The sequence below is a fragment of the Rhincodon typus genome, chromosome 10 (assembly GCF_021869965.1).
Source record: "Rhincodon typus isolate 14 chromosome 10, sRhiTyp1.1, whole genome shotgun sequence".
Taxonomy (NCBI): Eukaryota; Metazoa; Chordata; class Chondrichthyes; order Orectolobiformes; family Rhincodontidae; genus Rhincodon; species Rhincodon typus.
The window spans coordinates 77,114,173-77,141,690 of NC_063341.1; the positions used below are offsets into that span (position 1 = coordinate 77,114,173).

At 43.2% G+C, this 27,518-nt stretch overlaps 1 protein-coding gene across 1 annotated transcript in view; it reads right to left on the reverse strand.

Moving 5' to 3' along the window:
- Positions 1–27,518, reverse strand: part of LOC109924209 (vitellogenin-like) — a 79,664-nt gene that overhangs the window by 32,707 nt on the left and 19,439 nt on the right. Inside the window, exons 10-20 of the mRNA XM_048601562.1 lie at positions 27,031–27,156; positions 26,724–26,942; positions 23,356–23,573; positions 23,161–23,258; positions 19,003–19,127; positions 18,784–18,885; positions 12,834–12,953; positions 12,390–12,579; positions 7,840–7,924; positions 7,495–7,680; positions 4,417–4,549 (exon numbers count right to left, since the gene is read on the reverse strand). Coding sequence (XP_048457519.1) covers positions 4,417–4,549; positions 7,495–7,680; positions 7,840–7,924; positions 12,390–12,579; positions 12,834–12,953; positions 18,784–18,885; positions 19,003–19,127; positions 23,161–23,258; positions 23,356–23,573; positions 26,724–26,942; positions 27,031–27,156 — 1,602 coding nt within the window. The remainder of the gene's footprint in view (positions 1–4,416; positions 4,550–7,494; positions 7,681–7,839; positions 7,925–12,389; positions 12,580–12,833; positions 12,954–18,783; positions 18,886–19,002; positions 19,128–23,160; positions 23,259–23,355; positions 23,574–26,723; positions 26,943–27,030; positions 27,157–27,518) is intronic.

Sequence of the window (27,518 nt, forward strand, 5' to 3'; positions counted from 1 at the left end):
TATGCTGCTGCTTGGCCTGCTGTGTTCATCCAGCTCTACACCTTGTTATCTCAGATTTTCCAGCATCTGCAGTTCCTACTATTTCTGATCCTCCTTCCCTACTTTGGTGAGATCCAACGGAGACTCGGGGACCGTTTCGTGGAGCACCTGCCCTCTGTACACAACAAATGACAACACCTTCCAGTCGCGAACCATTTTAATTCCCCCTCCCACTCTCTGGGTGACACATCCATCCTGAGCCTTCCCCAGTGTCACAATGACGCCACCTGGAAACTGGAGGAGCAGCACCTCATATTCTGCCTCGGGAGACCACAGCCCAATGGCCTAGATATGGATTTTACCAGTTTCAAAATCTCCTCACTCCGGGCCTCATCCCATGTCCAACCGTCCCTCTCATCCCCGCCTCCTTGACCTGACATAGCTGTCCATCTTCTCTCCCACCTATCCACCCCTCCCACCTCACTGACCAATCCCCATCACTGCCTACCTGCACTAACCTATCACGATTCCACCTACCTTCCCCAGCCCCGCCCCCCCCCCGCTTTATTTCTGAGCTCCCTCCCCCATTTCTGAAAAAGGGTCCTGACCCGAAACGTCAACTTTCCTGTTCCTCTGATGCTGCCTGGCCTGCTGTGTTCCTCCAGCTCCACACTGTGTTATCTCTGACTCCAGCAACTGCAGTTCTTGCTATCCCAAATGTTTACAGCAAGTCAGAAAATGTGACATTCCATGCTGCATATAAGGTAATGCGATGTCAGGCAGTCTACAGACACTGTGACACTTGCCTTATTTGGTCAACACAGCAAACTACAGGTCACAGCAGGTCCTGGTTGCAGTTTTAACCCAGGTCAGAGTTTAAACTACCTGGACCAAAATTTCCAGCATTCTTGATCGTAGCTCTTAACCAGTCATTTCTGCTGCTGGCTACCTGACCACAAGGCTATTGACCAGGTGCTGGAAGGTGGGATTGGAATGGTCAGCTAGTTTTTTTTTGCTTGGATGGTGCTGATATGAAAGGATGAATGGCCTCTTGCTTTGTTGCGATTTTCCTGTGGTTCGATGGTACTAATCTTTCCTCATGTGACTATCCCTCCAGCCCAGCAATCAACCCTTTGTTGTACTTCCACTTGGGAAGTATATTTTTCTTTCTTTATTCATCCACAGGATGAGGGTGTCACTGGCTAGGCAGCATTTATTGCCCAGAGGGCAGTTAAAAGTCAACCATATTGCTGCAGTCACATACAGACCAGACCAGGTAAAGATGGCAGTTTCCTTCCCTAAAGGACGTTAGTGAACCAGATATGTTTTTCCCAACAATCAGCAATGCATTCATGGCCATCGTTAGACTGTTAATTCCAGATACTTATTGAAATCAAATTCCACCATCTGCCATGGTGGGATTCGAATCCCAGACCCCAGAACATTATCTGGATCTCAGGATTAACAGTCCAGCGTTAACACAACTAGGCCATTGCCTACCACTAGGTCATCCCATCCAGTTTAGGTGCAACCCAACCCTCTTGTACAGGTCACCCCCTACCCCAGAAGAGGTCCCAATGATTGAGTTTTTTGGAGAAGTGATGAAGAAGATTAACGTAGGTAGAACAGTGGACATTGTCTGAACGGACTTCAGCAAGGTGTCCAACAAGGTACCACATGGTAGACTGGTAAGCAAGATCACGTGGGATACAAGGAGAGCTAGCCGTTTGGATACAAAATTGTCTTGGAGGTAGGAGAGATAGAGGATGGTGGTGGAGGGTTGCATTTTGGACTAGAAGTCTGTGAGCAGTGGTGTGCCGCAAGGATCAGTGCTGGGTCTACTGCTTATCGTAATTTATATAAATGATTTGGATGTGAATATAGTTGGTATGGTTAGTAAGTTTGCAGATGACACCAAAATTGGGGGTGTAGTGAACAGATGAGAAGGTTACATCAGAATACAACAAGATCTTTGATCAGATGGGCAAATGGGCCGAGGAGTGGGAGATGGAGTTTAATTTAAATAAACGTGAGGTGCTGCATTCTGGAAAGACAAATCAGGACACGACTGAGGAAGGGCCACTGGACCTGAAATGTTAACTCTGTTTTTTACTTTACAGATGCTGCCAGACCTGCTGAGTTTTTCCAGCAACTTTGTTTTTGTTCAGCACAGGACTCATACACTTAATGGTAAGGTCCTGGGGAGTGTTGCTGAACAAAAAAAGCCATGTGGTGCTGGTTCATAGTTCCTTGAAGGTAGCATCACAGGTAGAGTTGGGAGGTCATGTTGCAGCTGTATGGGACATTGGTTAGGCCACTTTAGGAATATTGCGTTCAGTTCTGGTCTCCCTGCTATAGGTAAGATGTTGTTAAACTTGAGAGGGTTCAGAAAAGATTTACAAGGATATTGCCAGGGTTGGAGGGTTTGAGATATAGGGAGAGGCTGAATAGGCTGGGGCTATGTTCCTGGAGTGTTGGACGCTGAGGGGTGAACTTACAGAGGTTTATAAAATCATGAGGGGCATAGATAGGGTGAATAGCCACGATCTTTTCCCCAGGGTAGCAGAGTCTAAAACTAGAGGGCATAGGTTTAAGGTAAGAGGGGAAAGATTTAAAAGGGACCTAAGGGGAAATTTTTCACACAGAAGTGGTGCATGTATGGAATGAGCTGCCAGAGGAAATGATGACGCTGATAATTGCAACATTTAAAAGGCATCTGGATGGCTTCATGAATGGGGAGGATTTAAAGGAAAATGAGTCAAATGCTGGCAAATGGGGCTAGATTAATTTAGAATGCCTGGTCGGCATTTTTTTTCTATTCATTTGTGGGATGTGGGCGTCGCTGGCTGGCCAGTGTTTCTTGCCCGTCTCTAGTTGCCCCTTGAGAAGGTGGTGGTGAACTGCCTTCTTGTACTGCTGCAGTCCTCCTGCTGTGGGTTGACCCACAATGTTATTGGGGAGGGAATTCCAGGATTTGGACCCAGCGACAGTGAAGGAACGGCGATGTATTGCCAAGTCAGGATGGTGAGTGACTTGGAGGGGAACTTGGAGGTGGTGGAGTTCCCATATATCTGATGTCCTTGTCCTTCCAAATGGACGAGTTGGACTAAGTGGATCTGTTTCCATGCCGTATGACTGTATGACTCGTTCTTTGCTCCATATCCCTTGATGCTGAAGAGACACTCCAGCAATGCAATCAAACATATGGAAGGTTAGGATCTGGTTTAATTTTGTATGAAGATAATTGATTTGTGGATTTGTGTTATATGTCAGTAAATAACGAAGCTGGTTGAAGTGGTTCACACTTGGTTTGGGTTAAACTTCAGTGTTGCAGTAAACAACCAGTGTTCAGCCTTCATTCTCTGTTGAGGTTACAGGATGTTTGATTCAGCAAGAGGCCAGTCAGACCATCACGTTTCTACTAGCTCTCCAAATTAGAAGTTCACTTCTTTCTGTAAGCTGCACATTTATCCATTTCAGATTTACACCTGCTTTTTTCCAAATCAACCAGTTTATGGATTTAATTGCTCACTGCAGGAACAGGTGGGAGTTGAACCCAGATCTTCAGGCCCAGAGGTAGGGACACTAAGAGGGCTCCAAAGGCAAAGATGCCATATTCCCAGAGGGCCACAGATGGAGATGACTGGTGGTGGTTTAACCTGAGGGTTACCATGCCTTAGGAGGCAGGAGAGAATGAGTAGATAGGACCTTTTGTGGTAACCTCAGCTGATACAGGAATTGAACCCACACTGACAGTATTGCTTTACATCAGAAGCCAGCTGTTCAGCCAAATAAGCTATTTATGCTGCTGTATTGCGAAATAAGATAATGACTCAGTCTTGAGATGGGAGTGAAGGGACAGCTGGCCAGTATTGTAAGCAAGCTTGCAAAAATAGTACTTTGTAGCGACTGTGTCATTCTGTGGAATGTGGTCCACTATAACATTTGGTATGTCACAACGAATTAGCAAAGGGAATGTGTATGATGAAAAACCCATATAGATTGCAAACATTTCTTAAACCATCGATGTCGACTGCTGAAAGACATCGTGTGTGTCTGCAATTAGTCAAATGCAATAATGTAATGGTGTTACAACCATATTTACTTTCCTAGATTCAAATTGTTTTATAATCTTCCTACCTCACAGAAATCATTCTGGGAGGCTGCAAATGTACTCTTCAGCATCTGCAGCCTTTTATACTCTAATTTATTTAAAATATGTAATTTGTTATGAAAATGGCACTGGATAATGGCAACTTAAACGCTTTCACTGTATGGTTTTTTTGTAAAAGGTATAGGTGACAATAAATTATTGTTCTATTTTATCCTTTTTTTCTGAAGAGTGTTCCTTGTATGACAAAGTTCAGTGGAAGTCCACAGCAATACACACCTACCTCTATAATTACTTCACGTTACTTCATGGAAAACAAAACTTACATCTGTTGGATTGCGCCAGGTTGCCTTGAATTTTTGATTTGTGATGCTCGGCTCTTCTGCTTCAGGTAAAATCAGGACTGATTTTGCTGCAGACAAATTCTCAATGTTTCTTGAAACTGCAAATACTTCTGATCTGCGATTCAAAAATTGAATTGATCAGTTCTTTTTTTATTCATTCAGGATCCATGGACATCACTGACTAGGTCATCATTTATTGCTTATCTCTAATCGTACAGAGGGCAGTTAAGAATCTACCACGTGACTAGGGTCTGGAGTCACGTAGTCAGAGCAGCGTCCTTCCTTAAATAATACTAGTGAACTAGATGGGTTTTCTTGACAATCAACGATGGCTTCAAGGTCATCATTAGACTCTTAATTCTAGGTTTTTATTGGATCCATCATCTGTCATGATAGGATTCAAACTCCTGGTCTGGGAACATGACTTGCGTCTCTGAGTTAATAGTCTAGTTATAACTTCAGTAGAACGATCACCACATCAACAATAGAATCACTAAATGATAAGGTACAGACACTACTTTTTAATCCATTGTTCAGAAAAGATTTACAAGGATGTTGCTGGGATTGGAGAGTTTGAGCTATAGGGAGAGGCTGAATAGACTGGGACTATTTTCCCTGGAACATCGGAAGCTGGGGGCTGATCTTACAAAGGTTTATAAAATCATGAGGGGCATGGATAGGGTGAATATTCAAGGTCTTTTCCCCAGAGTAGGCGAGTCCAAAGTTAGAGAGCATAGGTTTAAGGTGAGAGGGGAAATATTTAAAAGGGATCAAAGGGGCAACTTCCTCACGCAGAGGGTGGTGCGTGGAACGAGCTGCCAGAGGAAGTGGTGGAAGCTGGTACAATTACAACATTTAAAAGACATCTGGATGGGTACATGAATAGGAAGGGTTTAGAGGGATATGGGCCAAATGCTGGCAAATGGGACTAGATTAATTTAGGATATCTGGTCAGCATGGATGAGTTGACTGAAGGGTCTGTTTCTGTGCTGTATATGATTCTATGATATTGCGCCTGTGTTGGCTCTTTAAAACAGCTATCCTGTTAGCTCCACTGCTCTGCTTTTTCCTGTAACATTTACTGTTCCAATATTTCTCCAACTCCCATGTTTTTGAAAGTTGCAACTGCGTTTGCTTCTACCAACCTTTCAGGCAATACCTTCCGGCTTAGTAGAAATTTAAGTTTCTTTGTGTTTTCTGTGGATCTTTTTGCCATTCATGTTAATTCCATATCCTCTGGCTGCTGACCCTACTGCCACTATAATCAATTTCTCCATATTTATTCAATCAAACTTTTCATGACTTAGAACCATAGAACCACAGAAATGATACAGCACAGAAGGGGGCCATTCAGTCAATCTTGTCCATGCTGACCCAAAGACACCAAGATGCCCTTTCTAATCCCATCTTCCTGCACACGGCCCATAGCCCTGCAGCTTACAGCACTTAAGGTGCAGATCCCGGTACTTTTTAAAAGTGTTTAGTGTCTATGCCTTCACCACCAACTCAGGCAATGAATTCTAGACACCCATCACCCTCTGCATAAAAATGTTTTTCCTCACATCTCCTTTGATCCTTCTGCCAGTTAGCTTGAACCATACGTTCCTCCTGTCTACTCTATCCCTACCCTTCACAGTTGTGTATACCTCAATTATGTCACCCCTTAGCCTTCTCTGTTCCAAGGAAAACATCTCCAACCTCTCCTTGTAGCTATAATTCCCTTGAGCCCTCTGATCAAATCATCTCCTAATCTTTATTCTAGGAAGAATAATCACTACCTATCTAGTCTCTTCGTCTAACTTAACTGGTTCAACCTTGGGCCATCCCTTTGCGCTTTCTCTAACAGTGTGATTTCCTACAGTGTGATGCCCACACCTGGCCATAACACTGCAGTTAGGTCTTAGCCATTGATTTATAAATCTTTAACATAATATGTGAACTCTATACATGCTTTTGTTTATCAGGCCAAGGGAGTGGTATGACTTCTTAACAGTTTTACGCTAGCCGTTGTAGACAAGTCATATCCATCAGATCTTGTCTTAGCCTTCCCCTTTCCAAGAAAGCAATCTCACGTCATAATAACATAATTAAACTTGGCAAGGATCCTACTGGGTCATTATAATGCAATATCAGAAATAATGCCACAAAAAGGGTGGAATTCATTGATGGCAACAATGGTCTCACCCTTATGATCCAGCAAGGGCTCTTGTCTCTCCTCTTTTTGGGAGGCCCAGTGAATCGTGTATCAATGACACTAATGGGCTGAATGTCCATCTCTCCACCAAGACCTGTTGACCAGCAGTTCTTCATTGCTCAGCAGCGTCACTAGGGAAATGGTGGTTGCTGCCAATAATGCACCCGCCTGAGGCTCAGGGTCACACGCGAACTCCAGCACTGGTGAATGATGGCAGGCGGGTGGATCACGGGGGCAGTCCCCTGGGCAGGGAGACGGAGGGTCAGAAACAGGGGAAGGGCTGGGAGCACCCCACCTTTCCAATGTTGGCTCCTTCCAAAAGAAGGTTTACGTTGGATGCCTGCAAGCAACCCCAACAAGGTCCAATTTTCCAGTTTTTGCTGGGTGGATAGCGGTAGGGCTATCATGGCCATTGCTCAGTGTCAGGGTGGGTAAGTGGTCTTCAGGCCTTACCATCACAGCACGGTCCTCACCTGCCACCCTTGAGTCTGGATAATGCCCCGTCCACCTCCCAACTTGCCACAAGGGGAGGGCATTAAATTCTGACCAAGGGAGGGCATTCTAGAGTTTAGGATAGCTGCAGGCACAGCTATCAATGGTAGAGCAGTAGGATTTGGATGAACGCAGAGATCGCTGAAGGTGGTGGGTTGGAAGAGATTAGAGATAGTAAGGGGTGAGGCCATAGAGGGATTGGAAAAGAAGGATGAGTTTTGAAAATAGAATGACATGTACGTCATCCACCCGAGGGCTCCTAACCATGGTATAGCAATGCAAAATACCCTCTACATCCTCAGGTGGGTCACAATGTCCCCCAAAAGCTGAGGAATGGAAGGTAATTAGAAAAAAATAAATGCGGTATTCATTACCTGAAAGATAAGATTTGATTTTCCTGTTCAACTGCTGCTGTGTCAATTTTCAAATTTCTTTCTTTTATATTCATATTCACTGTCACATCGACGGAGAAAGCAGCACGGAGTTTTGCATCAAGTTCTAAGCCAGACTGGACAAAGGGAGTATTTATTCCCATGATGGCTTTACTATACACAGACACACTGAGAGAGAAAGCAGAGAAACTGTAAATTGGTCCAGCCAGGAAATATGGCTGCAAAGTATGAAATCACTTTGGTGAATAATAATTCTTAAAGTAAAATGCAAGCTGTTAGAGCCTTGCAATCTAAGATAGCCTTGGAGAGAAGGTTTGTAATGCTTACCTTGGGTTTAGCTGAACCTTCAGCTGGATATCAGCACTGAGCAATTGAGAAAAGGAAGAGATGGAGGAAGGGATACGTGCATCAACTATTTGAGAAAGGGAGTGAGAAATGTCAGTCATAATTGCATTGTTTGCTCCTTCCTGTAAGTTAACCCATGTTTCTATTTAAAACAAGTCACATTCTTAAGAATATAAGGAGACAAAGCTGGGGGAGGTCACCTGTCCCTTCAAGCACCATTGAAAAAGATGATCACACTGGAGTTGGTTAGTGATGCCGACAGCAGGGTACAATTCCCAGAATGGCTGAAATCGCCATGAAAACCCCATTTTCTCAACCTAACTCTCCCTGAAGTGTGGTGATCTTCAGAATAAACTCACCACCAGTTTTGAGTCTCCCTCTGTCTAATAAGAGCAGCCAATGTTCTTCTGGGCCTATGGCAACTTTCTCTAATTGGGAGTGTATTCCAGCACTTCCCTGACTTGTGCCTCATAGATAGACGCTGGAGAATCACAGAAACCCTACAGTGCAGAAAGAGGTCATTTGACCCATCAAGTAATGCGTCAACCCTCGAAAGAGCATCCCACCCAGACCCCTACCCTAACCCCATAATCCTCCATTTCCCATGGAGGCTACCTGCCTAGCCTGCACATCTTTGGACACTATGGGACAATTTCCCTTGGCCAATCTACCTAACCTATGCATCTTTGGACTGTCGGAGGAAACCAGAGCACCCAGAGGGGACCCACACAGAGACGGAGAGCACATGCAAACTCCACACAGACAGTTACACAAGCCTGAAATCAAACCCACATCCCTGTTACTTGTGAGGCAGCAGTGCTAACCGCTGAGCCACCGTGCCAATCCAGACAGTCAGTAGGTGAGTTGCTCCCTGTAGAATTCCCAGTGTCTGTTGCTTTTACTCAGTGTTTATGTGGCTGGTCCAGTTAACTTTCTGGCCAAGAATAACCTTCCCCCTTCCAGCATCCAAAAAGTATTGGTGATGTGAGATTCAGCAATGGTAATGATGTTGAATGTCAAGAGGTGTACAGTTAGATTCTCTCTTGTTACGTAGAGACATAGAAAATAGGTTCAGGAGTAGACCATTCAGGCCTTCGAGCCTGCTCCACCATTCAGTGTGTTCATTGATTGATCCTCCACTTCAGTCCCTTGTTCCCATTTTCTCCCCATACCTTTTGATCCCATTAGCCCTAAGAACTACATTCAACTCCTTCATGAAAACATTCAATGTTTTGGCCTCAATCACTTTCTGTGGCATAGAATTCCATAGGCTCCCCACTCTCTGGGTGAAGGCATTCCATCTTATGTCAGTCCTCGGGCCTATCCCGTATCCATAGACTGTGACCCCTGGTCCTGTACTCCCTCATCATCAGGTACATCCTTCCTGCGTTTACCCTATCGAGTCCTGTTAGAATTTTAATTTTAATTTTGCTGTAGGTAGTCATCATCTGGCAGTTGCGTGAGGTGAATGTTACCTGCAATTTATCAATCAAAACTTGGATATTTCCCAGATCTTGCTGTGAGCAGACATGTAGTGCCTCAGTATCTGAGGAATTGTGAACGGTACTTAACATCGCATAATCATCAGTGAATGTATTGCACCCTCAGATGGAGGTTGTTGATTATAGCACTCATTATAGTGTAGGGATGTGATGGTGTCATGGTATTGTCACTAGGCTATTAATCCAGAAACCCAGGTAATGTTCTGGGGACCTGGGTTTAAATCCCACTGTAGCAGATGGTGGGAAATTGAATTCAATTTCTAAAACAAAATCTGAATTAAGAGTGTAATGGTAATGGTCAGGGGGATCTTATCTGGTTTACTAATGTCCTTCAGTGAAGGAAACTGCCATCCTCACCTAGTCTGGTCTACATGTGACTTCAGAACCACAACAATGCGGTTGACTCTTACTTAGGGACGTGTAACAAATGCAAGTCTAGCCAACGATGACCACATCCCATTGTTGAATAAAACAAAAGCAGCTGAAAGTAGTGGGGAAAAGGACCGTACCCTGAAGAGATCCTGTAATGATGGCCTTGGGCCTGCAGAGACCAGTTTCCAACAATCAGAACCACCGTCCTTTGTGCTAAGTTTGATTCCAGCTGAAACCCAGTGACCTCGATTTTCCCAGTGCTTCACAATTCCTCACTTGTACTGACTTGATGTCAAGGCCAGTCACTCACACATTGGACTGAGACAATAATGAAGCATTGTGTGAAATGGTTTTGATTTGATCCATTGGTTGTGCAATCACTTAGCCCTGTCAATTATATGCTGTTTCTGCTGCTTGGTACACATGCTGTCTTTTGCAGTACCTTCATGAGACTGGCACCACTGTATACCCAGTGCTGCGCCTGGCATGCCTTCCTGCACCCTTCATTGAACCAGGGATAATTCCCTGACTCGATGGTAATGATAGAGTGGGAGAAGTGCTGGGTCATGAGGTTGTGGCTGAGTCTAATTTCTCCTTTGGTTCACAGCCCACTGTACAAGTCTAGTTTTGAGCTTTTGGATCTGTCCTGAATCTATCAGATTCAGCACTGTGGTAGTACAATACAACAGGATGAAAGATATCCTCACTATGAAGAGGTGATTTTGTCTTCATGGGAACTATGAAGTAGTCACCGTCATGGACAGATGCATCATCTACAAATAGGTCAGTGATCAGAGGGTTTCATTTCAATTTCTCTCAATATCTGAAATACACGCAGTATAACAGATAACCCTCAGAGCTCGGTCAGTCTGAGTGATACCGAGTCTCTCTTGGTGATGGACTTTGGAGAGCACCACCCAAGGTACGCTCTATTCCCTTGTCACCCTCAGTGCTTCTTTCAAGAGAATAGTCCTGTCCTGCTGAGGGACAGGACATAGAAACATAGAAAATAGGAACAGGAATAAGCCTTTTTGTCCTTCAAGCTTGTTTCACCCTTCAATGTGATTGTGGCTGCTCCCCAACTGAATAGTCTGTTCCTACTCTCCTGCCCACCCCCATATCCTTTGATCACTTTAGTCCCAAGAACAATACCTAACTCCTGCTGAGGGATGGTGATGGAGGAATCTGGGGTTTTGAGTGCAAGTTATAATTTAGTGAGTAGGAGCAACAAATGCTGCTTAACTTGTCTTGTGGGTCAGCTTGTCCAATGTTGGCACAATGCCTCAGATGTGAAAGGGGAATTAAACAACGTGTCAGCAACTTTAATCCATCTGGTACGAGAGAAATAGAGAATTGAAGCTGACTAGTTTGGTAATGATTTTTTAAAAATTCATCCACAGGATGTGGGCATCACTGGCTGGGTGGAGTAGAATGATGCAGCAGGTTTGAAAGGCTGAATGGCCTATTCCTATTTCTATGTTCCTATGCACTATTCATTGCCCATCCCTAATTGCCCAAAGGACAGTTGAGACTTAACTGTGTTACCGTAGGTCTGGAGTCACATGTAAGCCAGACTAGGTAAAGATGGCAGATTTCCTTCTTTGAAGGACATCAGTGAACCAGATGGGTTTTTCCTGACAATTGGCAATGGTTTCATGGTCACCACTAGACTTAAGAACGTAAGAACTAGGAGCAGGAGTAGGCCATCTGGCCCCTCAAGCCTGCCCCGCCATTTAATAAGATCATGGCTGATCTTTTTGAGACTCAGCTCCACTTACCCGCCCACTCACCATAACCCTTAATTCCTTTACCGTTCAAAAATTTATCTAACCTTGCCTTAAACACATTCAGTGAGGTAGCTTCAACTGCTTCACTGGGCAGGGAATTCCACAGATTCACAACCCTTTGGGTGAAGAAATTCCTCCTGACTTAATTCCAGATTTTCAAAAAAAAATTGGATTCCTTTCCCATCATCTGCTATGGTCGAGATTCAAACCCAGGTCCCCAGATGAGCTTCTGGATTAATAGTCCAGTGATAATACCACTCGGCCATCAGCTCCCTAATATGCCCAGTGGATTACTAGTCTAGTATTACAACCATAACATAACAACCATACTGTGAGCAATAGATGAGTTGTCTACTTTCCCAGAAAAATGAAGCTGTATGGTCAAAATGCTTTAGAAACATAGAAAATAGGTTCAGGAGTAGGCCATACAGCCTGCAACACCATTCAATACGATCATGGCTGATCATGCAATCTCAGTATCCCGTTCCCGCCCTCTCCCCATATTGCTTGATCCCTCTAGCCACAAGAGCCACGTCTAGCTCCCTCTTGAATATATCTAACGAAATGGTCCCAACAGCTTCCTGTGGGAGAGAATGCCACAGGTTCACAGCTCTCTGAGTGAAGAAGTTCTTCCTTATCTCAGTCCTGAATGACTTTCCCCTTATTCTTAGAATTCTGAACTTCCCCAACATCAGGAACATTCTTCCCACACCTAGTCTGTCCAGTCCCATCAGGATTTTATATGTTTCTATGAGAACCACCACAACCCCCCACCCCCCATTCTTCTAAATTCCAGCGAGCACAAGCCCAGTCGATCCAGTCCTTCCTCATATGTCTGTGGATAGAAAGAAATTGTGAGAAAAAGCCTTACCGTTGATATTGGCTTTTGCCACAACAGTTGAAAGGAAGGAGAGTTCCATGGACAGACCAACACAGGTAGGGACGAACCGTCTCAGCTCGGCACTCATTAATGCTGCTGCAGGGCGCAATTCAACTGGCTTCTGGAGCCATGTGAGCAGCTTCGTCAACGTGCTGCGTTTCCCACGTGCGTCAGTGAGTGACTATGAAAACAAGTACAGCATTTCATGTTAGAGATAGTAGGAACTGCAGATGCTGGAGAATCTGAGATATACAAGGTGTTGGCCTTCCTGCTCCTCTGATGCTGCTTGGCCTGCTGTGTTCATCCAGCTCTACACCTTGTATATCACAGCATTTCATGTGACTGGCACCAGCCTGGAAAAATCACCCTCAGAGCAGCTCAGGCAAATGCCACTCTACTTTAAGCTGCTGTAAACTTGCCATGATTCAGCCTTACTTGAATGGCTTTCTGAAAGTCATTCCTTTTGAACTCCACAAAGGCTATCTCTTGATCGAACAGTTTCAGGTACGCTGAAGCCAGAGGTACTTTTTCTGGTAAGGACTTCCATCCTGGGAACTGAAAAAGAATGTATTTTGAGTGAAAAAAATACAGTATTAGTAATTCTCAAGACTTTAGTTAAAATATTGAGTCATCAGCATCGTCAGTCAATTTCAGTGCCTGGCTATGCAAAAACAGTGTGCAGGTTTACAGGGAAAGGCAGGAGATTGGCACTAAATTAAGATGCACAGAGATCTACTGCAGACATGATGGGCTGAGTGGCCACCTTCTACATCATAACGATTCTGTGATTCTAAGGGGTGGGACGGCGGCTCAGTGGTTAGCACTGCTGCCTCACAGCACCAGGGACCTGGGTTTGATTCCACCCACAAGTGACTGTGTGATGTTTGCACATTCTCCCTGTGTCTGCGTGGGTTCCCTCTGGGTGCTAGAGTTTCCTCCCACAGTCGAAGGATATGTAGGTTAGGTGGATTGGCCATGCTAAATTGCCCAATAGTACCCAGGGATGTGCTGGCTAGGTGGGTTAGCCATGGGAAATGCAGAGTTATAGGGGCACAAGGGTCAGGGGGATAGTCTTTGAACAGTCAGTGTGGGCTGAATGGCCTGTTTCCACACTGTAGGGATTTTATGAGGATCCTGTCAACCCATCTTTTATTTCTTTATTGTCTCTTTACCACTTACTTTTTCCTTCCATCATTATTTCCTATATCAGTGTTTACCCTCTACACCAGACAGTCTTGTATTGCACCTCAAGCACCTCTACCTCTGGACCAGAATCTCCAGTTCAAGTTCCATAAGATGTGGGAGCAGAAGTAGGCCATTCAGCCCATCTAGTCTGCTCAGCCATTTCATGAGATCGTGGCTGATCTGACAATCCTCACTCCACTTTCCTGCCTTTTTCCTCAATTCCCTTCCTGTTTAAAAATCTCTCTGTCTCGGTCTTTAAAATACTTAATGACTGAGCCTCAACAACCCTCTGTGGTAAAAACATTTCAGAGGTTCACTCCTCTCTGAGAGAAGAAATTCCTCCTCATCTCTGCCTTAAATGTACAACCTCTTATTCTGAGATTATACCCTTCAATGCTAGACTCTCCCACAAGATAAAACAGTCTGTCTGCATCTACCCTGAAAAGTCCTCTAAAAATCCAGTATGTTTCAGTACAGGAAGCCACTCATTTTTCTAAACTCCAAAATGTATAGGCTCAATCTACTCAACCTCTCCTCTTAAGAAAATTCTTCCATTCCCAGGATCAGCCTAGTAAACCTACTCTGGACTGACTCCAATGCCACTATATCCTTCTGTAGATAAAGGGTCTAAAACTTTCACAGTATTCCAGCTGTTTTCTGACTTATGTCTTGGATAGCTATAGCTAAACGTTCCTACTTTTATATTCCATCCCTTTGAGATAAAATCCAGTATTCCATTTGTCTTTCCTATTACCCACTGACATTGGATGTTAGCTTCTTGTGCTTTATAACAAGGACTCCCAAATCCCTCTATCCTTTAAGCTTTCTGTAGCCATTCCCCATTTAAATAATATTCAGCTTCTCTATGCTTTCTGATAACCTATATATTCTCATATTCCATCTGCCAAGTTTTTGTCACTTGTTTTACACGTCTGTAACCCTCTGAAGACTTGGTCTCATCCTCACCACTTGTCTTCCAAGCTATTTGTGCCATTCACAAGTTTGGCTAGAGTGCATTCATTTTCCTCATCAAAGTAATTAATATATATTGAAAATTGTTACAGCGCTGGCTCCTATGACACTCCACTGATCACAGGTTACTACCTTTATCCCAACTCCCTGTCTTCTAATAGTTAGTCAGTAGATTATCCATGCTAACACACAGCCTCCAGGACTATTGTGGCCAAACCTGTGATACCTTAAAAATACACTGTGACCATACTATGGCTTTAAGAAGTGTAGTTTATCCGTTTTTTTTTTGTGAAGAGGTTGAGACAGAGGTGATGAGCAGTCTGTTCCAAGCCATTAAAGTGAACAGCTTGTGAGGCCTTGATCTATTTTTTAATGTTAGAACAATAGAAGAATCATGAATGGGTGGGATCAGGCTCCCATAGAACCAGGGTTTTAGTTTAGATTTGGGGTTTGGAAGCTTCCATACGTCTCTCTCTGTTATGGAAAAACACTTGAGTTGTCTGTCTCTTTGCCAGAATTTTCTCTGGACTGGAGAAACATTGCATGTGAGACAATCTATTTTACTGACTTTGCCTCTGCCAAGGGTGTGTTTATGGGATGTTACTATATTGGAACAGTTACTGTTTAGTAGTTAAGTATTCTATTGTTCTGTTAAGCTTTCCAGTAGAGCTAAAGTTATACCGATTCTTCTTTCTGTTGTTTGTATTTTAACTGTAGGATCAGAATAAAGTGTATTTTGCTTAAAGATGAGTAGTATAACCAATCAAATTACATCTGGAACAAAGCACCTTACACTTGCCTTTAAATACGATAAAAGTTGGGGTCTAGGCTATCTCCTTGATGTATTTGAAGGGGGTTTTATCTGGATCATAACAGCACCATATATCCAAATGTATTATATCCGCTGTTTCCCCTTTATCATTCCTGCTTGTTACCTCCACAAAGAATTCTAGTTGATTTGTCGGGCATGGTTGCCTTTCAAGAAGCCATACTGACTCTACTTGTTTCTATTGCATGTATCTAAATGTTCTGCTATCACATCCTTTAGAAAAGACTCTCAAATTTTCTCAAAGACAGATGTTAAGCTCACTGGCCTATAGTTACGTTTTTTGTCTAAAACCCTTTTTGAATAACGGTGTTATTTTGGCAATTTTTCAGTTTTCTAGGACTTTTCCAGAATCTAAGCATTCTTACAAGATTAGTGCCTGTCCATCCATTGTCTATGTAGCTATTTCTTTTACAGTCCTGGGATACATTCCAATAGGTCCAGGAGACCTATTGGCTTTTCACCCTGTTAGTTTCCCAGGTACATTTTCTCCAGTCAGTGTTGCTGTATTTATTACCTCTCCCTTTTTTCCTTTTGATCATTTGATACTTATAGGATACTTTTAATGCTTTCCGTTGTGAATATGACACACCAATCTTTGAACCATGCACTATTATCTGAGATTATTACCTTGGAGGTTCTACTTTTTTAATTTAGCAGTTTCTAACTGGACAAGTTCTTTCACCAGTATTCCTTTTCCAGTCCTTTCAATGTCATTAGTAACAATGTGGATGATGACAACTGGATCCTTCCCTTCCCACTGAAAGGTCTTCTCCAGCCCAGAAACGATGGTCTTAACTCTGGCACTATCCAGGTGAGACAGCCTTCGGGACTCACACTCGTGGCTGCAGAAAACAGCATCTATTCCCCTAATTATACAGTTGCCTATCACCATTCCTTTCCCATTTCTACATTCCTCTTCAATGGGGCTCCCGTGTTATGATGCCCTGGTCAATCTGCTCACCCATCCCGCTGTTGTCCATACAGCTTGCAAGAACCTCATAACAGTTTGACAATCACAGGGCCCAAGACTGAATGCGATTGCTGAGTTTTAATAACTTCCTCACCTCTAGACACACCCTCCTGCCCCCGAATACAGATCAAATTTGAATTACTTTGTCTGAGGGGTGTGACTGCCTCCAGGAGTCAAGACTCCAGGTAATGCTCCTCCTGCTTAATGTGAAATATTGTCTGAGTCTCATCCTTGATCTCCCCAATTTGGATCAGATATTTCCTGAGCTGCGATTACTTACTGTTTTTACATTTGCTCTGCATTACCATGTTGTCCAGCAGCTTCCACAGACTGCAGCAGCAACACACCACTCATCCTACCATCACCATGATATGCTATTTAATTAATTAATTAATTAGTCTCCTATGCCTGGGATCCCACGTTGTTTATGCCTCATTGTAATTATTTTATTTTACACACCAGAGTCAATCTTATATTTAACAAACTTCGGTAAAAGAGAGAAAAAAACACTAGAGGCCTAAACACAAACTACGACCTAACTTTTATTTTACCAGACCTACTCACCAATCCTGTCACCAATCAGCTGCTTTCCCTGCATTGGTATCATGTTGTGGTTCAATGAGGACACTTTGCTGCTGGTCTCACTGCAAGGTGGCCCCTTGATCCTTCCCTTTTAGCCTCTCCTATGCACCGTATGCTCTAAAATCTTTACTTCTTGCAGAAAACCTTACTCAAAGCATTTCCTTCCTCCCTTGATTCAAATTCCTAGTTTGAAGCAAATTCACATAAATACTCATAGCCTCTGTTTCACTCGGGCGAAGTCTCATTCTCACCCTGTTCCTTATTTTAGGATGTTATGGCCAAGGAAGGTGCATTTATAACAAAAACAGAAATTGCTGGAAAAGGTGTGGTAGCATCTGTCCAGAGGAATCAGAGTTAAACTTTCAGATCGAGTGATCCTTCATCAGAACTGTTCAGAGTGGTTCTGACAAAGAATCACTCAATCCAAAACGTTAACTCTCATTTCTCTCCTCAGATGTTGCCAGAGCTTGTCAGCTTTTCCAGCAATTTCTGCTTCTGCGTCTGATTTTTGGCATTGGCGGGACTTTTTTTTGGTTTTTACTTAGGTGCATTTATAATGTGGTTGAAGAACAATCCTTCCAACACATACCAAAGGCAGAAAATAAGAGTGGGAGAGATTCCTGGGTCAGGCATGTGATAAAATGAACACTGGGGCCTCTATCATCTCTGTCCATAGCTGCAGGCTACTATATCAACATACATAAGAACTAGGAGCAGGAGTAGGCCGTCTGGCCTTTCGAGCCTGCTCCGCCATTCAATAAGATCATGGCTGATCTTTTCGTGGACTCAGATCCACTTAACTGCGTTCTCACCATAACCCTTAATTCCTTTATTGTTCAAAAAAAATCTACCTTTTATTTAAAAACGTTTACTGAAGTAGCGTCAACTACTTCACTGGGCAAGGAATTCCATAGATTAACAACCCTCTGGGTGAAGAAATTCCTTCTCAATTCAGTCCTAAATCTGCTCCCTCTAATCTTGAGGCTATGCCCTCTTGTCCTAGCTTCACCTGCCAGTGGAAACATCCTCTCTACTTCTATCTTATCTATTCCCTTCATAATTTTATATGTTTCTATAAGATCCCCCCTCAATCTTCTGAATTCCAATGAATATAATCCCAATCTACTCAGTCTCTCCTCATAAGCCAACCCCGTCAACTCCGGAATCAACCTAGTGAACCTCCTTTGCAGCCCCTCCAGTGCCAGTACATCCTTTCTCAAGTCAGGAGACCAAAACGGCACACAATACTCCAGGTGTGGTCTCACCAGCACCTTGTACAGCTGCAACATAACCTCTCTGCTTTTAATCTCAATCCCTTTAGCAATGAAGGACAGTTGGATGCTGCTGTAGCTCGGCAGACTCCTTTGGGGAGAGAGTCCTGAGGAAGGGTCACCAGTCCCAAAACATTAACTCTGATTTTTTTCTTCGCAGATACTGCAAGTCCTGCTGAGCTTTCCCAGCAACTTCTGTTTTTGTTCCTTTGGGGAGAGAGTCGGTTGGGTTAGTCAACTGGGTAGTCAATGGGAATGAGATTAGTGCTGACAGCATGGGGTTCAATCTCTGCTCTGTCTGGGGGACAGTTGGGAGTTGCCTCCTCCCTGTACCTATGGTGGAGATCATGGCTTTGTGGGTCAGACCTTTGGGCAGAAAACTGAAGGGGATCCTAGTGGACCTGGAATTTTGTTCACTGTTTTACTGCCTGAGTCTGCAAATGCTAATCTCCGATACCTCACAATTTTGACAAAGAGTCACCCATTTGAACCCTCACTCTAAGGTTCTCCATTTTTATTGTACAGCCTGCTGACTTTTCCATGGTGATAGCACTGCCAGTGCTAACTTGATATTACCTTATTTAAGATACGTTGAATTTGCTTCAGATCAGGAACTCCTGTGACTGGTGCGAGGGCTTTCATGATGACCTCTTGAAGGCCTTCCATTCGAAAGCTGACCTTTTGCATAAAGCAGAAGAGGAAAGCATTGGAGCAACCCACACATACACAAGATGAATTTGCGGTGGAGACAAAGTTTCACATCAATTGGAGTTTCACAGCTGGAGGATACATTACCTCTGCCAGATTAGCAGAAGATCCCAACGTATGACCCGTGATTTTGGCTGCTACTACTGTTGGGATGGGAGTCCCAGCATTATTCAGCAGAATGGCTTTAGCAGATAATCCTGACATCAGCTTGACTGCATCAAAAAAAAACAGGCAGCAAATCACCCAGTCGCTCAGAATATCTTATTGAGATAAACGAAGCCTGCGTTTTTCTCGCATCTCTAACGGATAACGCTACCTTTGTACCACATCTCAATCTCGCACGCAAGTCAGTCTCTTTAAATCGCTACACACAATTTTGAACATCATTGCTGTTAAACAAATTGCCCTCACACTCCACATACATTGTAGAGGGAATGTCACTCCAAATTGCTTCACAGGAGGTTGAATCTAAGCAGTGAGGGTCAGTTGTATAGAAAATTATGGAAAAAATTAAAGTGCAGGAGAGGTCAGCAGAGATTTTTTAAAATTTTGCAGAACAAATAATAGGACAGAGGATATGGAAAGGGGAATTCTACTCCAGGCACAGCAGATAAGGGGGCAATTATGAGAAAAGGGGCACTCAATGCAGGACTGAGGGTGTTGTACTTAAATACATGCTGCATCCAAAACAAGGTACATGAGTTTGTAGCACAGATTGAAATTGATGGATATGATGTTGTGGGTATCACAGAGACGTGGCTGCACGGGGAGCAGAGCTGGGAACTAAATAAAAGGACAGGCAGATGGGCAGAGGGGGCGGGGTTGCCTTGTTAGTTAACAATAAAATTATATCGCTAGCAAGAAGTGATATAGAGGCGGAAGATTTAGAATCTGTGTGGGTAGAGTTGTTGAACCGCAAAGAGAAAAGGATCCTGATGGGAGTTAAGTACAGTTCTCCTAGCAGTGGTCAGGATGTGGGGCAGAAAATAAACCAGGAAATAGAAAATGCATGTAAGAAAGGCACTATTAACATGGCTTATAATAATAATAATAATGGAGGACTTCAATATGCAGTTGGATTGGGAAAATCAGGTTGGTAGCAGATGTCAAGAAAAGGAATTTGTGGAATCTCTATGAGATGGTTTATTGGAGCACCTTGTGGTAGAGCCCAGTAGGGAACAGGCAATTCTGGATTTGGTGATGTGTAATGGGGCAGACTTGATTAGGAGATTTAAGGTGAAAGATCCCCTAGGGGGGCAGTGACGATAATATGTTAGAATTCACCCTGCAATTTGAGAGGGAGAAGCTGGAATCAGATGTAACAGTATTACAACTGAGTAAAGATAGCCACAAAGACATAGGGGAGGAGCTGGCCAGAGTTGATTGGAAGGGGAACACAGCAGGGAAGACGGTGGATTGACAATGGCAGGAGTTTCTGGGGGTAATGCAGGAAACACAGCAGAAATTCATCCCAAAGAAGAGGAAACAGACTGAGGGGAGAATGAGGCAACCATGGCTGACAGGGGATGTCAGGGACAGCATAAAAGCAAAAGAAAAAACATACAATGTTGTGAAGATTAAGGGGAAGCTAGAGGATTGGGAAGCCTTTAAAAACCAACAGAGAATAACTAAAAAACCAATAAGGGGGAGAAGATGCAATATAGAACATAGAACATAGAACATAGAACAGTATAGTACAGGCCCTTCGGCCCATGATGTTGTGCCGACCTATTATCCTACTAAGATCAATCTACCCTGAATACCCTCCATTTTACTATCCTCCATGTGCCTATCCAAGAGTGGTTTAAAAGTCTCTAAAGTATCTGAGTCCACTACCACTGCCGGCAGCACATTCCACACACCCACCACTCTGTGTGAAGAACCTACCTCTGACATCTCCCTTATATTTTCCTCCAATCACCTTAAAACTATGCCCCATCATAATAGTCATTTCCGCCCTGGAAAAAAGTCTCTGACTATCCACCCTATCTATGCCTCTCATCATCTTGTAAACCTTTATCAAGTAACCTCTCATCCTTCTTCGCTCCAATGAAAAATGCCCTAGCTCCCTCACCCTTTCCTCATAAGACCTGCCCTCCAGTCCAGGCAGTAATCTGGCTAGTAGTGTAGAGGAAGGTTGCAAGAGTGTTTTTTTAGACAATCCAAAGGTAAGAGAGAGGCAAGACTGGGCATTAAACTGCTGGAAAATGAGGTTGACGAAGTAGCAACTCATTCGGTACTTTTCACAAGGGAAGACGCCAGCAGCCAACCAGAACTTCAAAAGACCGAGGGGGCAGAGGTGAGTGTAGTGACCATCACTAAGGAGAAGATGCTAAGTAAGCTGAAAGGTCTGAAGGTGGATAAATAACGTGGACCATATGGACAACACCCCAGATGCTAAAACATATAGCTGGGGAGATGGCAGTGATCTTTCAGGAATAATTGGAGTCAGGGAGAGTCCCAGAGGACTAGGAAATGGCTAATGTAACACCCTTGTTTAAGAAGGGAAGGAGGCAGAAGACAGGAAACTATAGACCGATTAGTCAGACCCGGTTGTTAGTAAGATTTTAGAGTCCATTTTTAAGGATGAGATTGCGGAGTACTTAGAAATGCATGGTAAAATAGGGCCGAGTCAGCATGGCTTCATCAAGGGGAGGTCATGCCTGATAAATCTGTCAGAATTATTTGAAGAGCTAATGAGAAAGTTAGACAAGGGAGAGCCAGTGGACGTGATCTATTTGGATTTCCAGAAGGCCTTTGATAAGGTGCCGCCCAGGAGGCTGCTAAATAAGACAAGAGCCCATGGTGTTAGAGGCAAGGTACTGGCATAGATAGAGGATTGGCTGACTGGCAGAAGGCACAGAGAGGGGCTAAAGGGGTCTTTTACAGAATGGCAGCTGGTGACTTCTGGAGTTTCACACGGGTCAGAGTTGGGACCACAGTTATTCATGATATACATTAACGATGTGGACAAAGGAATTGAGGGCATTGTTGCTAAGTTTGTAAATGACACAAAGATAGGTGGAGGGATAGGTAGTGTTGAGGAAGCTGGGAGGCTGCAGAAGGATTGGACAGGTTTGGAGAGTGAGTAAAGAAGAGGCAGATAGAAAGCAATGTTGGGAAGTATGAAGTTATGCATTTTGGCAGAAAGAATAGGGGCATAGAATATTTTCTAAATGAGGAAAGACTTTGGAAATTGAAGTACAAAGGGACTTGGGAGTCTTAGTTCAGAATTCTCTTAAGGATAATGTGCAGGTTCAGATAGTAGTTAGGAAGGCAAATGTAATGTCAGCAATCATTTCAAGACGATTAGAATACAAAAGCAGAGATATACTGCAGAGGCTGTAAAAGGCCCTGGTCAGACTGCATTTGAAATATTACGAGCAGTTTTGGGCCCTGTATCTAAGGAAGGATGTGCAGGCATTCGAGGTGGTCCAGAGAAGATTTCCAAGAATGATCCTGGGGATGAAGGGGTTGTCATATGAGGAGTGGTTAAGGAGTCTGGGCCTGTAGTTGATGGAGTCCAAAGGATTACGGTGTATCTGATTAAAATTTACAGAATACTGAGAGGCCTGGATAGAATGGATGTGGAGAAGACTTTTCCACTAGTATGACAGCCTAGGACTTGAGGGCACAAACTCAGAGTGAAGGGCTGACCTTTTAGAACTGAGATGAGGAGCAATTTCTTCAGCCAGCGGGTGGTGAATCTGTGGAACTCATTGCCACAGGGGCATAGTCAGGGCAGAGAAACATTTGTTTTTGTTCCAGAGAAACATTTCCCCTTCGTAGAGATGTCAATAACCAGGGGTCAAAGTTTTAAGGTAAGGAGCAGGAGATTTTGGAGAGGATTTGAGGATATATCTTTTCACCCAGAGGCTCGTGGATATCTGAAACTCACTGCTTAAAAGGATGGCAGAGCTGGAAACCCTGCAGATGATTAAGAACTCTTTAAATGAGCAATTGAAATGTCAGAGCATAGAAGACTACAGGCCAAGTGCTAGTAAAGGGATTAGAGGGATGATATAGGCACAATGGACTAAATGGCCTCTTTTATGGGGTAGGGCAGGATTAGGGTATTGAACTCAACAATCAGCCATGACTAATGGATGGTGTAGCAGTCGAATGGCCTACTCTATCTTCTATGTTTCTATGCTTCATTGGTGTCAAAACTCTATGTCTCTAGGACGGTCAATTCATTTTGCATTTGCGTCAATGGGAGATAAACCTCTCTGACAGCAAACTTACAGCAGAATTTGTCAGGATGCAAAAGCCGGCTAAATCGCAAGCCAAGTCGGTCAAATTTGGCGCTCAGGAGTTTTGCAGCTATATTGCACCCAGCTGCCCTGTTAAAATGAATAGAAAATGCGTTACAGCCATAAAAATATCACATACAGTAAACTCTGAATGACTTAAAAGTCCAGCCCAGGTCCATGCACTTACAGGGACCTGAGAGAAGGGAGTGAGCTCCTTGCCAAGGATCTGAACTGCGAATAAGCAAAGCTTGCCACTTGCAAACTGGTCTCCTTTAACAGCGAATCAGCCAGGACCAACAAGGAATTCAAATGTGGCTTAGTGCACAGGAATATTGCACACGCAGACATTCGCAATTCAGGATGATTCTTTCGATTCATGAATAATTGTATCGTGATGGCTTGTACCTGAGGCAAAAGAAAGCAGGCAATAGCCATTGAACAACACATGTTCACATTGCCAAATGTGTACGGTGTTCTGATTGCATTTTCCTATTTTTGTAAAACTGACATAGAACTTTCAGTAACCACTCCAATCTGCAACGCTTGGGAAAATTGAAGAAGTGACAAAGAAGATTCATGAAGGCGGAGCAGTGGACATTGTCTACATGGAGTTTAGCAAGGTGTTTGACAAGGTACCACATGGTGGACTGGTTAGTGAGGTTTGATAATATGGGATCCAGGGAGAGCTAGTCATTTGCATGCAAAATTGGCTTGAAGGTAGAAAACAGACGCTGGTGTTTTTCAGGCTGGAGGCCTGTGACCAGCAGTATACTGCAAGGATCAGTGTTGGGTCCACTGCTTTTTGTCATTTATATTAGTGATTTGGATGTGATAATGGGAGGTATGGTTAGTAAGTTTGCAGATGACACCAGAATTGGTGGTGCAGTGGAGAGTGAAGAAGGTTACTTCAGAGTACAATGATGGGCTGATGGACCAAGGAGTGGCAGATGCAGTTTAATCCAGATAAATGTGAGGTGCTACATTTTGGTGAGGCAAATCAGGGCAGGACTGACACAGTTACTAGTAGAAACCTAGGTAGTGTTGGCAAACAATGAGTGCAGTTTCTTAGTTCCTTGAAGGTGGAGTCACAGGTAGACAGGGTAGTGAAGAAGGCATTTGGTACACTTACCTTTATTGGTCAGTGATTGAGTATAGGAGTTGGGATGTTGTGTTGCAGCTGATAGGATGTTGGTTAGGCCACTTTTGGTACACTGCATTCAATTCTGGTCTCCTTGCTACAGAAAAGATGTTGTGAAACTTGAAAGGGTTCAGAAAAGATATATGTTGCCAGGATTGGAGGGTTTGAGCTTTAGGGAGAGGTGAATAGGTTGGGGCTATTTTCCCTGGAGCATCAAAGGCTGAGGGATAACCTTATTGATGTTTATAAAATCATGAGGGGCATGAGGGGTGAATAGTCAAGGTCTTTTGTCCAGGGTAGGAGAGTCCAAAACTAGAGGGCATAGGTTTAAGGTGAGAGGGGTAAGATTTAAAAGGGACCTGATAGGCAACATTTTCATGCAGAGAGTGGTGTGTATATGAAATGAGCTGCCAGAGGAAATGATGGAGGCTGGTACAATTACAATATTTAAAAGGCATCTGGATGGGTACATGAATAGAAAAGGTTTAGAGTGATATGAGCCAAATGGGACTAGATTAATGTAGAATATCTGGTCAGCATGGACGAGTTGGACCGAAGGGTCTGTTTCTGTGCTGTACAGCTCTATGACTCTACAACATGATATTTCTGGATTTCATAATTTTCTGCGTTATGAAAGAATGTAAAAGTGGAAAACACCTGGAGGCATAAATATTTATCTGAAACACAAAACAGTGACAAACATTGCAAAATCATAATAAAAATCATTTTAATTATTTAAAAACTGTGTCTTCCACGTTCTCACTCCAAGGTTCTGGACTAAATTGCCTGTGACTGTTCAAAGAATCATCAGGCAATTGACTTCAAGATTGGAGAGGTTACAAGTGTCATAATTTTGACCAGTTTAACAGTAAGCAGAATGAGAATGAAAGAAGTTGCAAATGCAGGATATCTGGAAGAAAGTGTAACTTATTTGCAAAACACTGAATACTTCAAATAGCATCAGAAAAAGAGGGAAAAGCAGGTTACAGTTTACTGGGCAATATGCAGGATCAGAAGTGAAGCCTGAGATTTTAAAAAAAGGCACTTTAAGTAGGTTGAAAATTTAAAGAGCAAGATGCACCAATCACAGAGTGAGTTTACTAACATGGTGAATGGCCTGCAAACTGCACAATAGAAAATGGTCAGGCCATACAATACGTAGTAACAGTGACGACAGCCTTAAGAAGTCCTTTAACAACCTAATTTATGACGAAAAGTTGCAATAAATTAATCTGTGTTCTTTTAAACTCCTGGGTTTGAGGGATGACCTAAATAAGTCAGTTAAATGATAACAGGATACAATAATTTGTGACTCAGTGGGTGAACAGAGAACAATGGCCATGAGATTAACATAAAGTCAAAGCCATTTAGGAGTGAAATAAGGCTACAACAGCAGCTTATTTTTATGTAGCACCTTTAAGATAAATAAATGTCCCATGAACAGTAAGGAGGAGATGGTGGAGTTGTGATAATTTCACAGGTTTAATGATTTAGAAGTTATTGGTGTGTGGACATGACTTTCATATTCACCTCGGGGCAACTAATGCAGTTTGTGGCTATAGACGAGGGCAGTTCATGAGTTTGAATTAGCATTCAGTTCATAGATATGGAATATGAACCTATCTTTGATTGTCATTAAAAACCCATCTGGCTCACTAATGCCCTTTAGGGAGGGAAATTTGCCATCCTTACCTGGTCTGACCTATACATGGCTCCAAACCCACTCCAATTGATAATGGCCCCAACAAGCCATTCACTCAAAGGGCAATTAGGGATATTGGCTTTGCTGGTGATGCCCACATTCCCATGAAAGAATAGGAGAGGTGCTTCACTGAAAAATGACAACAAACTCCAAAAAGTATCATGAGGACAGATAACTGAAAGTAGATTCAGAGAGGTCGTCTTTTAGAATGCTTTTAATGGAGGGAAATGGAGTTTGGAGCTGGAGAGGTGATAGAGGGAATTGCAAATGCTAGCGGAAATATGAAATTACCTCTCCAAATGTCAGTAGACATCGGGCCCACTGGAAATTGGAGCCTTCAAGGCCAAAGCTGAAGTTTTTTTTTTGTTTAGTGAGGGATATAGATTGAAGGTGAAAATGGAATTTAGATCAACCACTGTCTAATTCAATGACAGAATTGACCCGAGGAGGTGAATAGCCTCGTTCTGTTCCTATGTATTAAAAGGAAAATGGGATTCAATTTGAAGAGGAGGGAATGACAAACAAAATAGCTTAAAAATGGAGAAAGAAATTTTAAAAAACTCAAATTACAAATGTATGAAGGTCTAATTTGAAGTCAAAAACCTGCCAAAGTATATTCACACTCAGATGATAAGAGAATAGGTCAATACCATCAATTCCAAACCCATTAAAGTTAGTGCTTAACATGTTTACAACAACTGAAGTTTTGCTTTACCTTTCCTGGGTCTTTCTTTGCAATATTACGCAGAGCCATGATAACATCAGCCTGAATTTTCAGTGGGATACTGGCAGCTGCTGTGCCGAAGCCAGGTAACAGTTTCATGATGTTCTTGATGCTCGCTAGCTGCCCCGCATTGCCAATTGCCTTGAGGCCAAGTACAATGTCCTCCTCATTGACATGTGCTGTAGCTACACTGAGCAAGTCATGGAGAGGCTGGAAGAGGAGAGCTTCCATGAGAAACACGTAGGATTCGTATCACCACAGTTCAGTCACAGATAGCCAGTGTGTCACATCACCTCACCTTAAGTAGATTGTCAGGGCACGTATCCTTCTGTGCACAGAATCTGAAAACCATGGAGCCATAGCCGAGGTAAACAATCTGACGAAGTATGGGGATCTGCTGCACATGATTCATGTCAAATAGTTCCTGCAGAAAAATCAAAATCAGGTTAGCTGTTACCTCTTAGAGCAAAATGAATATTGTGATGTACGGTATGTGTTTATACATACATAAGTAACTTTTGTTTTAAAGTTTGGATTTTGAACTCGTGGCATTTGGAATCTGGTCTGTGTAAATGAAGGGGTTTAATAATTAGTATGCAAAGTATTCTGGAGTGACATACATGAGTGAGACTTCCTGGAGTATTATGGGGTTTTGTTTTCATTGGGACAGATTTTAACAGGCAAACAGAGTAAACAGTTGGGCAACAAGGTGCAGAGCTGGATGAACACAACAGGCCAAGCAGCATCATAGGAGCAGAAAGGCTGACATTTCGGGCTCTAGGCCTG